General features: G+C 43.8%; 1 protein-coding gene across 1 annotated transcript in view; it reads right to left on the minus strand.

Moving 5' to 3' along the window:
* LOC119967020 (EH domain-containing protein 3) overlaps positions 1 to 14,089 on the minus strand; it is a 101,017-nt gene that overhangs the window by 7,240 nt on the left and 79,688 nt on the right. Inside the window, exon 5 of the mRNA XM_038799022.1 lies at positions 554 to 718. Coding sequence (XP_038654950.1) covers positions 554 to 718 — 165 coding nt within the window. The remainder of the gene's footprint in view (positions 1 to 553; positions 719 to 14,089) is intronic.

The following is a 14,089-nucleotide window of genomic DNA, read 5'->3' on the forward strand; positions in this document are numbered from 1 at the left end:
CATATATTTGTCTAAATGCCCCTTAAATGCCACTATCACACCTGCTCCACCACCTCTCCAGGCAGCACGCTCATATATTATTTACCACCCTCTGTGTAAAAAAGCTTGCCTCGCACATCTGTTCTAAACTTTTCCCCACACACTTCATGTCCCCTAGTACTTGACTCTCCTACCCTAGGAAAGAGCATCTGACTATCCACTCTGTTCATGCCACTCAATCTTATAGACCTGTATCAGGTCGCCTCTCAACCTCCATCGTTCCAGTGAGAACAGAGTTTATCTAACCGCTCCTCGTAGCCAATGCCTTCCATATCATGCAAAATCCTGGTAAACCACTTCTGCATCCTCTCTAAAGCATCCACATCCTTCTGGTAGTGTGGCAACCAGAATTGTACACAATATTCCAAATGAGGACTAACTGTTCTATGTTCTATTAAAGCTGCAACATGATGGGTCAAATAGCCTCCTTCTGTTGTAGTACTACATCAAAATAGCAACATGACAAACCATGAAAAAAAGCCATGCAAGTTAAAGCTACCTAACACAAGCATACCTGCATTTTCTTAAGGTTAGGAAAATCCCCAGGGGAGATCTGGTGTTCGCGTTCAATCTTGGCGTATGTGTCACCAAGGCTATTGATCAGTTCTTTCTTCTTGCCGTCTTTACCAAACATAGCCGGCATTTCTTTCCGCAAGGCGCTGATGATATAGGCATGAACCTGGGAACAGGAAAAACCATCTTAAATAAATGAACTACAATTAATTTAAGTACTCAAATGCACATTTTGGGCAGAAGACAAAATAATTTTCATTTTTGATGTAGTTACAACACTGCAGTAGCACGCAGAAGCACGGGGTGCAATACTTCATCATGGCGAGGCGCAATTTCCTGTTTTTTGTGGATAAATCAGATAAATCATGAAAGTCTCAAAATATTATTTTTTATATTATCCTCACGGAGGGAGCGTGTTATCCCCACTTTGTCTAGTCCACAAATTACTCCAGATCTCATTACATAGCTGAATCTTACAATGTTACTTCAAGAGGGCATTAAGTGAATCACACATCAAGTTCTGACACAAAATATTAGAAAAATTGAGAGATAGAGGCCCTTTAGCCCATCGAGTCTGCACCGACACATGAAAATACCTGAACTACCCAATCCCATTTCCAGCATTTGGCCACAGCCTTCGAATGTTAAGACGTGCTCATCCAGGTACTTTTTAAAGGATGCGAGGCAACCTGCCTCTTCCACTCCTAGGCAGTGCATTTCAGATCACCACAATGCTCCAGGTGAAAAGGCTTTTCCTCATATCTCCCCCTAAACCTTCTACCCCACTGCCTTGAACTTGTATCCCTTCTTGACTGACCGTTCATCCAAGGGTAACATCTGTTTCCTATCCACCCTGTCTCAATCTTGTACATCATGTCACTCCCTCCGTCTTCTCTGCTCCAGTGAAAACAACACAAGCCTATCCATCCTCTCTTCATAACTTAAATGTTCCATCACAGGAAACATCCAGGTGAACCTCCTCTGCACTCCCTCCAGTGCAATCACATCCTTCCCATTATGTGGTGAGCAGAATTGCACACAGTACTCCAGCTGTGGCCTCACCAAAGTTCTATATAACTCCAACATAATCTACCCGCTTTTGTAATCCTTACCTCGATGGATTACCCAATATGCATTTTTCACCACCCTATTAACCTGCCCTCGCACCTTCAGAGATCTATGGACAAACACGCAAAGGTCCCTTTGGCACTCGGAACTTAGCAGGGGCATGCCATTTATTGTCAAATTACTGCTTCCAGGGTCTTCAGGGTTCAATTCCATCTGCCACTTATCTCCCCACTTGACCAACCCATCCACATCTTCCTGTAATCCTCAAACTCCCCATTAAACATCTGGCCAAGTGTCATCCACAAACTCCCACATAGTCATCCATGTCATTTGTAGAAATGAAGACGAGTAGGGGACCCAACACAGATCCCAGTGGTAAGCCACTGGACATTGGCTTCCAGTTACTAAAGCAGCTGTCTATCACCCTCTGTCTTCTGTCATAGAATCTACAGCAGAGACAAGCCCTTCGGCCCAAACTGGTCCACACCTACCTTCTTTATCTATGTTGCTCCATTGACTGACAAGGGGGGGGTGGTGAAAGGTTATTCGGTTGTAGGCAGGAATGTGGGGCTGAGGCTCAATCAGATCAGCCCTGATCTTATTGAATGATAGAGCTCCTAATCCGTATGTTCGTATCTTAGCTCGATAGATTTCTGTTAGGTTTTTGCATTTAGGGGTATGGGTCAAAGGTAACAAAATGGATTTGAGGTCCAAAGCACCAATGGATTTGAGAATGGTGGAGGGGAGCACAAATTCCAGTGGGTGCCATGCTTGCCACTTATCTGCTCACTCTGGCCCCGCCACAGTGTTATCAGTGGCGGAGGTGGAAGATAGTATCATTGAAGGGCTTGCATGGCCAATCAATGCCCACTTAAATAACACATCTCGCCACCACTGGAACTTCACCAGCAGCAAAGGAGGCCTATGCCAAGCATGCAGTCTGAAAGCTTTTCCTGCCTGGGCTGGTGGCAGGCAGTGGGAAGGAGATGCAGTCAAGGGGATCCTACTTAATAGTCCCCTAGGTCCATCAGAGTGGCCCACTCCCAATGGGCAACATAAATTTGGATGAGCTAGTTATACAATCATAGAATTTAGTGCAGAGGGCCATTCGGCCCATGAGTCTGCACCAGACCTTGGAAAGAGCACACCATCTAAACCCACACCTCCATAGTATCCCCGTAACCCCACCTAACTTTTCTTTTTGAACACCAAGGGCATAGTCAATCCACCCAGCCTGCACATCTTTGGACTGTGGGAGGAAACCGGGAGCACCGAGAGGAAACCCGCGCAGACACGGGGAGAACGTGCAGACTCCACTCAGGCAGTAACCCAAGCCAGGAATCAAACCTGGGACCCTGGAGCTGTGAAGCAACTGTGTCAACCGCTGTGCTACCATGCTGCTCAGTTGATGGAGGGCCCAAGATGGGAGCCAACCAGGAGAGCCTTGGAATAGTTGAGCCTGGACATAGCAAAAGCTGACAGAGGTAGAGACGAATAAGTTGTCATTAATTTGAACATTTATGTTAATGAAAAACAAAATTGGTCTCATGTCATAGAATTTTTTTTTCATAGAATGTACAGTGCAGGAGGCCATTCGGCCCATCGAGTCTGCACCGGCTCCTGGAAAGAGCACCCTACCCAAGGTCAACACCTCCACCCTATCCCCATAACCCAGTAATCCCACCCAACACTAAGTGCAATTTTGGACACGAAGGGCCAATCCACCTAACCTGCAGATCTTTGGACTGTGGGAGGAAACCGGAGAACCCGGAAGAAACCCACGCGCACACGGGGAGGATGTGCAGACTCTGCAGAGTGACCCAAGCCGGATTTGAACCTGGGACCCTGGAGCTGTGAAGCAATTGTGCTCTACACAATGCTACCGTGCTGCCCATGTCATCCCCAAACTGCTCGGTAGAACACTGTACATTTGTTCAATCTACAGCACACAGTTCGGAACATTTGGCAGAGGGTTGCAATCAATGGGTTGGGTTTTTAAAAATCAGAACTCATTTCTCCTCAGAACACATTATGACTATTATCTTGTTTGCAGATTTGGTCACAGCCTCAGCCTGGCCGGATATCTTCACAACACAGCAGCTGTGCTATTGGCTGTACCACCAGTATTTCCGGATCATATTGCTGAGCCTTTTCGCAATTGGTTGGAATGGAATACAGTATTGTCATCTATTTAAAAACTGCAGAATAAAATCAGGCACAGTGAAGATTACGTTGCAGGGATGAATATCACAAAGACAAAAAGCAGCAGCAGGATAAAGCATGCCATTGTGCAAAAATTGGTGGCTGGTCAGAATATAAAAAACAGCAAAGAATGAGGGAACAATTAGATTAGGAGAGAAAGCTAGCTCGAAATATAAAGACAGATAAGAATTTCTACAGGTATTTAAATATGAAAAAGAGTTAACAAGAGAGTGTTGGTTCTATAGAAAAGGGAGTCTGGTGAATGGAAAATAAAAAAAGGGATGGCAGATTAATTAAACATCATTTTGATTTTTAATATAAAAGGATAACAGAGTAACATCGCAGAAAAGGATGTAAATCAAGAAATGGAAGGGAAGGAGGAAAGCAAGAAATTAAGAATCACCAGGGAAGTGGTACGGAGCAAATTGTTGGAGCCATGGGCTGAACAAGTTCCCAGGTCCTGAGACTTCATCTTAGGGTCTTAAAGAATGAAAATGAAAATTGCTTATTGTCACGAGTAGACTTCAATGAAGTTACTGTGAAAAGCCTGGGACTTAGTTAATGTGCTGGTTTTAATTTTCCAAAATTCTCAAGCTATTAGGGAAGGCTCCATTAGATCATAAAATAGCAAATGTAACTTCTTTATTCAAAAAGGAAAACAAAGCAGGAACCTACAGGCCAGTTACCATTACATCTGTCAGAGAAAATGTTAGAAGCTATTATTAAAGGCACAGCAAGGCACTTCAAAAGGTTCACGGTAATCAGGCAGAGTCAACATGGTTCGAGTGGGAAACCATGTTCAACCAACCTATTGGGGGTTCTTTGTAGTAGTGTGCACTGTGGATAAAAAGGGGAACCTGTGGATGTACTGAACTAGATTTCCAGAAGGCATTGATAAAATGCCTCATTAAAAGGATATTGCAGAAAATACAAGCTCATGGTGTAGTGAGCGAGTAACATATTGGCATGGATAGAAATTTGGCTAGCTAACCAGAAAATAGCAGGCACGAATGAGCCATGTGCTGGCTGAGAAGATGTAACAAGTGGTCCGCCTCAGGGATCAGTGCTGGGGCCTCACTTCTGTACAATTTATGTAAATAATTTTGATGAAGGGACCAAAAGGTAAATTTGCCGATGACACAAAGTTGGGTAGGAAATAAAGGAGGACATAAACGAGCTACAAAGGAATATAGAGATGCTGAGCGAGTGGGAAAGATTAGGCATAGGGGTGAAAAATGGGAATTGTTCATTTGGCAGAATTTTAAAAAGCATATTATCCAAATGATGAAAAATTGCAGGACTGAGGTGTAGAGGGTTCTGGGTGTCCTAGTGCATGAATCGTGAAAGGTTAGTATGCAGGTACAGCAAGTAATTAAAAAAAGCTAATAGAATGTTATTGATTAATGGGAGGTGAATTAACACAAAAGTAGAGGTTACGTCAGTTGTACAGGCCATTGCCGAGACCACATCTGGAGTATTGTATACAGTATTGGCTGGTTTATTTAGAGAAGGATACAAATATTCTGGAAACATTTCACAGAAGGTGAACTGTAATGGGAGGAATGTCTTATGCGGAAAGGTCAGGCAGACAGGCTAGGCATGTAGTAGTGGAGTTTTGAAGAGTGAGACACAAGCCGATTGAAATAAACAAGATTCCGAGGGGTCTTGACAGGGAGATTCTGGAAGAGAGGGCTAGAATTCTCCGGCTGTTAGAATTCTATTTTCCCCACCAGCAGCACACCTCTGCCTGCAGGTTTCAAGGCAGCGTGGGTGGCTTCAATGGGCTTCGCGAGCGAGAGCGCGGCTAACCACTTTTCCACCCTGCCGCCTGAGTTATAGAACATAGAACACTACAGCGCAGTACAGGCCCTTCGGCCCTCGATGTTGCGCCAACCTGTGAAACCATCTGAAGCCTATCTGACCTAAATAAGTTCCTATAAACTCTGGCGAATCAAATGTTTTGTCTTCTGTCATCGACCTCTTATTTGTTCTAAAAGAAGTCCACAGTAAGTGCAGTTGCTTTATAGCCATTCAGACTCAATGAGCTCAATAATTTCAGATCATAGCCTCTGCACTATTTTTTCTTTACTATTTTTTCTTTACATTGCCAGCAGCTATTGATAATGATTCTGCTATTGCTACTTCCATCTCCATGCACCATCTTGTTTATTTGTCCCATTACCATCCCGTTTTGGCTTGCGACATCATCCCTTTTGTTATCTGAACCCTCTTGCTTTCTACCCAATCGTAATCCTTAGCTTTTATTCTTCCTCCACTACAGGTCTTTTCCCACATCTCTGCTGCAAGTGGCAATAACACAATAGCAGGAAGTAGGTGTTGCAGATGTTGGCAGGTAGAAACTGGACTAGGAGAAGGAGAGATTGCAAAAGTTGAGCTTTGTAGGGTTTGAACAAACTACTGTGCCAGTCCATCTTGTGGATCTTGGGAAAGAGGTAGAAGCAGGGTCAGAGATCTTCCACCCAAAGCCTGATGGCCCCCAAACCCACACAGCCTACTACTACTTGTAGAATTTACATCAAAACCTATGAAAGAAACATCATAGGTCAACTCAAATTCAGTGAGAGAGACAGCCTGAATGAGACTCAGCCAGAGCAACTGTGGGTAGCAGAATTTGGGAGCACAGAGCAGAGGGGAAGGAGATGCTCTTTCGTTTTCTAAGTTTTTCGTTCTTCAGAGAGTGGTCCTGCCCTGCTACAGCAGTAGAGGCTACACGGGAGAGTGCTGATTGATAAGTAGTGGGCGTTCAGCTAAGTATTTGCTACTTTTATCCTTAGTTTGCAAGGTTTTTGTTGTGGTATATAGCTATATTCTGCAGTAACGAGGGCCAGGAAAGAAATGCCCTGATATCATCTGATATTAAGCATCTTCCAAAAGGTTTAATTTAAAGGGATAAGTCATGGCAGGAGAGCTCTACGTGGGAAGTCAGGAACATTTCCAGTGCCCAGGGCCAGCATGTGTGCAGGAATTGTCTCCAGCTGCAGCTCCTGGAAGCCTGGGTTTTGGAGCTGGAACAGGGTTTGGGGACACTGTGGAGCATTTGCAAGGTGGCGAATATAGTGCATCGCACATATAGAGAGGTGGTTACACGGCAAGCTCAGACTCCATAGGCAGGATGGGAATGGGTGGCCACCAGGCAGAGCAAGAGAATTAGGCAGACAGTGCAGGAAATATCTCTTGTAATTTCTCTGAAAAACAGTTGTATGGCTTTGTTGAGGGCAATGGTCTTTCAGGGGAAAGCAGCAACAGCCAAATCCATTGCACCACAGTTGGCTCTGCTATACAGGGAAGAAGTGTGGGAATAGTTATAGGGGATTCAAGGGGCGGCACAGTGGTCAGCACTGCTGCCTCACAGCAAGAGAGATCCGGTTCAATTCTGACCTTGGGTGACTGGGTTCAATTCAGACTGGATTGGCCATGTCAAGTGTCCAAAAGCTAGTGGGGTTACAGGGCTCTTTTTGGAAGCGGGGGGGTGGGGGGGGGGGGGGGGGGGGGGGGGGGGGGGGGGGGGGGGGGGGGGGGTACAGACTTGATGAGCCAAATGACCTATTTCTGCACTGTAGAAATTCTAATTGTAAGGGGGATAGACAGAAACTTCTGTGGTTGCAAATGAGACTGCAGGATGGTATGCCGCCTCCCTGGTTCTAGGATCAAGGACGTCTCGGGAGAGTTACAGGGCATTCTGCAGAGGGAGGAGGAACAGAGTGGTTGTGGTACACTTTGATACAAACAACATAGGTTTAAAAAAAAATCAGATCTTGTAGAATATAGGGAGTTAGGAAGGAAGCTGGTCCTCAAAAGGTAGCAATCTCAGGATTATTACGATCGCCACTTGCTAGGTAGAGTAGAAAAAGCAGGATATCAATCAGGTGAATATGTGGCTGAAGAGATTGTATAAGGGGAGGGTTCAGATACCTGGGACAAAGAAACGTTAGGATGATTGAAAAGTGCAAAAACACAGACCCAAAAGGCTTTGCATCTTATTATGCACAAAAGATTTGGAATAAGGTAGACCAAACCTACAGTAGGCAGGCAATCTAGGTGCGAATGATGTGGAGTCCATTTGGGTGGAGGTACAAGGGAGAAGGAGTAGTGTACATATCCCGTCCCCCAAACAGTAGCCACACTGTCGGAAAGGGTATAAATTAATAATAGGTGCATGTAAATAGAGCAATAATAAAAAAAAATACATTTAGATTACCCAATTATTTTTTCTCCAATGAAGGGGCAATTTAGCGTGACCAATCCACCTAACCTGCACATCTTTGGGTTGTGGGGGTGAAACACACGCAGACATGGGGAGAACATGCAAACTCCACACAGACAGTGACCTAGGGCCGGGATTCGAACCCGGGTCGTCAGCGCCACAGTCCCAGTGCCAACCACTGCACCACACCGCCCTATAGAGCAATAATTATGGGTGACTTTAATCTTCATGTGTCAAGTTAGAAAGGGAAGCTATGACCAATTCAGAGTGCACTATGGATAGTTTTAGAGTAATATATCATGGAGCCAGCCAGGGAACAAGCCATCTTGGATCTGGTAACAGGTAATGAGGAAGGTTTTACCTCAGTAAAAGATTCCCTAGGAAGTAGTGATCCTAACATGGTAGTGAGAAACGTGGGTCGCATAAAGAGAATTACAATGAAATGAGGATAGAGTTTGCAAAAACAGACTGGGTGGATAGATTAACAGGAAACTGTAAGCAAGCAATGGCAGACATTTATGGAGGTAATTAATGACGTTCAGCAATTAATAGACGCTGGGAGACCCTACTCCCAGGATCTACCCAACTCTCAATGCCTCGCGAGATCTAAAGTTATCTCACGAGACGTTGCGATATAAATCCCACCCATTGTGGGCAGGATCATTTTTTAAAGCAAATCTGCACATTAAAGCGAGACAAGTTTCCCAAGGCGGTGGGATCTACCTCCTTCGCCTAAGGAGACCTCGGGCGAGCGCCGTTCAGTACTGGTCCTCACCTGGGGAACCAGACGGAACGGCACTCTCCCCCAGGGGATCGGAGGGCCCTAAATGCATGCCCTTTGGGCAAGGTGGTCCCCTGGCATCATCTAGGCACCAAGGTGCATGGTGGCACTGCCAAGATGGCATTTTTCACATGGCGGTGATCGGGGCAGGGGAGCCTCCCATAATGTTTTGGGGTGGGGGTTTCCGGGATTGCTTGCGGGGCTCCAGAGATCACCTCAGCCCCACGTTCTCTGCTGAGGTCCCTTATCTAACACGAGTGCGGTGTTAGAGCCCTGAGTTTCTCAGCACTGCAAGCAAAAGGGAAACACGTGGCTAAATGCGCTTGCATTTCATTAAATCACACCCCACATCTGAAGTACTGCGAGAGTTTAGTCCCCTTATTTTTGGAAAAATATTTATCATTTTAGGGAGTTCAGAGAAGGTTCACTCGGATGATCAAGTATGGAGGGATTATTTTATGAGCAAAAGCTAAACAGATGATTGGGACTCTACTCAATGGAGAGGTGATCTCATTGAAATATGTAAGATTTTCAAGGGGCTTGACAGCTAGAGAGGATGTTTCCCCTCATGTGGAAGTCCAAGGCCAGAGGGCATAACCTCAAGATAAAGTGGTGCTAATTTAGGACCGAGATGAAGAGGAATTTCTTCTTGGGGTGCTGAGTGTCTTTGGAACTTCTTGCCACAGGGACTCTTTCATATATTTAAGGCCGAGATAGAGAGATTCTTGATCAGTAAATGTTACGGGAAAAGGGCAGGAAAGTGGAAAGTTGGATCAGCCATGATTCTTTTCATGTACTTATGATCTGCTCGCAGAAAAACACTTTTCACTGCACCTCGGTACACGCGAGAACAAACGAACAAATCGAATCCTATCTTGAATGGTGGAGCAGGCTCCAAGGGCCAAATGGGCCACCCCTGTTACTTTGGTTTTATGGTTTAAGTTACCCAAATTAGAAAGCATAAAAAAGGATTTGCATTCCAACTAGCCTTCTCAGACTAGCTACAATGAAATGAAACCCGATTAATAATCAACTCAGCACTTAATTTATACTGCACTTTGCTGCAATGGATTTTTAAAAATTGACAATTCTGATTACCATATCACTTCCCTTACTACAAATAATGAATGATAAATCCAACTTTCTCTACATTTACAATGTTGTAGGAACTAATTGCATCCCAAAAGGAAATTGCATCTGCTAAGCCATTTGAGACCGACATCAAGGTCATCAAATTAGCAAAACAGCTGCACTTAGTGAAAGATTGTCCAAGAATAACAAGCTGGGCGTTGCACACACTCAGAACACATGATCGTAGTTAGGGAGGTTTGATAGCAAAAGGCAACATTGCCATCGTTAAAAGCAGTTAACTCACAAGTACTTCTTGAAAATTAATAGATGCCTAATCTGCTACAGCACAAAAATGTTCCGCCTTGCCCCACCCTTTCCCACTCCTCAAAAGCTAACAAGTTTTCAAAAACAAAATTATGATTGCCACAGGCTTTGGTCTCCCTAATACCCAGCACTACTGTCTCGGTCTGGCTCCATGTGCACTGGCAGCCTTCCTGTACGTACAAAAGTAACCAACCATTCTTAAACAGACTTCTCCAGGCTATCCCACCACTAAACACATCACAGACCAGCCTCAGTTTCCTCACTGGACCTCAACCCACAGGTCCTTTGAAAGATACATCAGTTGAGGATTGGTTAATTTCTTCCTTGACACGATCGTACCTCAATAAATCAGCTAACTTGGGATCCTGGTGTTCTCTGTCCTTAGTCATACACTAGGTTGCGCCCATGTCCAATGAGTCTCCTTCTCTTGCTCCTGACTTCACCTGCACACAATCTTTTTCCAGTCAGAAAAATGTACCCTTCAATAAGCATGATCAGATACCTTGTCTGTTTAGAAAAGTAACTTCATCAAATATGCATTAAGGTAAACGGAGATCAGCTAGGCACAAACTAGTATGCCGACGGTTATCGATGATGCAACATGCACAAATCTAGTGGAAGTCTAACTTACGGGATCTTAATTTGAGTATCAAGGTACTACTACCAAATCAATAGAACTTCAATTTTAAGCTATGTTGGAGCTCCACAATGGCCTGGTCAGGTAGCAGGTATCATTTCTATTTCTGTTAACAGAGACAGCACCAAAGCCTAGGAATGACAGAGGGTCACTTGTTGAACCAGTGGAGAACAAAGTTTTGAAGGGAAGGTTAAGAAATGAGAAGAGAAAAATTAAAGAAAACCTTGAAGATATTAAAGATGCTAAAGTGTAATGCTCAGCAATGAGAGATTAAAGCAAGAGTGCAGAACAAGGATGCTGAGGTACAAATTGATACAGGACAATTTTAGACCTGCTATCAGGAAGCACTTCATTCACACTGCATGATCAGTAACTAGCTGGCTCGACAAGTAGGGTGACCGGAAGCTAATTCTCAAATACTGAGACACGGTTTTGTCCACTTAACACTTCAAAAATAACTGATCTGTTGTGAATTGACACTGTGTTAAGGGAATTAGGTACTATACAAATACATGTTGAATTGTTTTTCTCTGTTGCATAGCAGCCTGGGTCTAGTAGGCTAACCCAGCTGCTCACCCATATTTATTTTCAATGGTGCTGTTGTCTTGTAAAGCAGCTGCAGTGTGAAAGCCCAACACTGCATGTGTGGGGCAGGCAGCGTCACAGTGGTCAATGCATATCCACACACACTAATGGCCCATTGACAGTTACATATGACAATAGTGGATTAGTGTGTCCATGACAATGGTGTATTATACTAGTGCAGAGTAAGAAAATGGGTCATTCTAAAATGGTGAAAAAATATCCTGTACTGGCTTGTGGCTGCAGGAGAACAATGTTGCAGGAGCCATGTCACTGACTTTTCAGGTCCCTATGAAAGGAACTTCTTTGGTTGGGTTGAATGCTCTTTTAAAACTCTTTTAAAAAATGACACTTCCTAAAAAAAAAATCACCAAGAGTTATCCATGCAAGATCTGCTGTAAAAAACAAAAACAAGATATTAACAGCAATGAATAAAAGTAAAGCAAATGCTCAATTGCCTAAGCTTTATTTACTTATTGATTACATTTAGAACATGGGATGGATACCCCATCATTTTCTAAATGATTAGCAATGCACTCTCACCATGAGAATTATTCTTGACTGTAAGCAAAGAGTCAAAACCGGTATATAACTAAACCAGTAACTAGTCAAGATAATCAGCGCAATAACATGCTGCATTATATTAAAAGCCTTAAAAAAAAACAAGGCTGAAGAACGGGCGTTACCGCAAGTATTTCAAGGTGGCAAACAACCAGGAAAACAAATTCAAGCTCCGGAAACTTTCGTGATGTATGTGTAATAATTCACTGGAGAAACTGTTCCACTTTTAACAAAGGCAGAGCACTTTGACCTTACAAGTGAATTGGAAGGGAATATTAAAGTTGATGATATTCCAGAAAACATCCAGGATTAAATATAGCCTCCTACAACATTTATTTGAGTGTTTTAGGTCTGGAAGATGCAACACGGACTCTGGGAACTTAACCATTATTAATTCTGGACTGGCAACTGGTGTGTAGGATGAAGCGATTACTATACTACAGTGGAGGTTCAAATAGCTCAACATGGTAACAATAATCTGTGGGAAGCTTGCTGATCTCAGTCAAGACAATAGTGGGAATATAAATTGGTTACAATGTTCCCCAAGGCAGGGGTCTAGCAATCCTCTGATGCTGCTGATTATCCAGTGACCACTGCTGAGGTGATACCTGGGCAGACATACACTTCCAGAATTAAAACAAGCTGGGCAAGATACCAGAGGACTGCAGCACCTCCTCTGCTCTCATACGGAGCTGCAGTATAAACAACCCTTTCCCTGCATCCTCAAAGCAAACATTGAGGTTTTGGTTTCTTTGAATCATGTGAAATGTAAAGACCATTTTTGGGTCAACCACATGTGACCATTCCCCCAACCCCTCATTTTAAGGAAAGCTTTTAAAGAGGAAGATATGCAAACATGAGCGAGAAGCAAAGGGTTATGATGATTGATTTAGATGAAAAAAAGGGAGCACAAATACCAGAATGGACATTGAATGACCTGTTTCTGTGCTGCAAATCTTGCATAATGAAAAGCACTGTGCAACTTAAGATAAATTGTTTCATATTTGCATGGGACCTGTACAATACTGACAGGTTGTACCTGAACCAAAATGGGACCAGCGTCCTTCTAGGGCAGGAGTGGGCAAACTTTTCCGTGCAAGGGCCACATTCAGAAATTCACAATTTTAAAGGGCCGCATAGTATATTAATTAATAGTCCCGGTTGTAACCAATTAGCGTGCGGCATATACCTCAGCACTTCCCCGGCGGGACCCTGCCTTTAGCCCTCTTTTTCTCTACTTTTCAAAAATGGCGCTTCACCCGGTTATGATTCTAGGCGCCTCATAGAACATAGAACAGTACAGCACAGAACAGGCCCTTTGGCCCCCGATGTTGTGCCGAGCAATGATCACCCTACTCAAGTCAACGTATCCACCCTATACCAGTAACCCAACAGCCACCCCCCCATGACTTGATCTTGGTGGGCCGCATAAAGACCTTTGGCGGGCCGCATACAGCCCGTAGTTTGCCCACCCCTGTTCTAGGGGGATTTACTAGAGCTGCCAGGGAGGGTTTAAACTAACTTGGCAGGGGAATCCTGACAGAAGGTTCAGCAGGAGGAAACACACAAGCAAAATTAGAGGGAGCAATTGAGTCAGGAAGGCACAAAAGTTATAGGCCAGTTAAGTCACAAGGTTGTTTGGATGGAATTTATTTTATTCCAAGGAGTCTGACAAATATGAGGGCACAGATTAAAACATGGGAGTGTAATGTCATTGTTGCCTGTGAGACATGGTTGAGGGGGGCAGGATTGGCAATTTATATCGGACCAGGGAAGGAGGTAAGAGAGGGGTCTCATAATTTTGATGAGGGAATCAATTACAGTAGTAAGGATTGATGACCGCTTAAAAGGCACTTCAAATGAAGCCATATGGGTCGAACATTGAAAACCAAAAAGGAGCAATCAATACTGGGAGTCTTCTATAGGTCCAAGAGAGAAATAAAAAGAGCAAATATGTAGTCAAATTTCAGAGAAGGGTAAAAGTAATAGATTAGCAATAGCGGGGAATTTTAATTTCCCCAACATTAACTGGGAGAGTTATAGTGTGAAGGTTTTGAGGGAGTAGAATTCTTAAAATAAATGAAAG

The sequence above is a fragment of the Scyliorhinus canicula genome, chromosome 6 (genome assembly GCF_902713615.1).
Source record: "Scyliorhinus canicula chromosome 6, sScyCan1.1, whole genome shotgun sequence".
Lineage (NCBI taxonomy): Eukaryota > Metazoa > Chordata > Chondrichthyes > Carcharhiniformes > Scyliorhinidae > Scyliorhinus > Scyliorhinus canicula.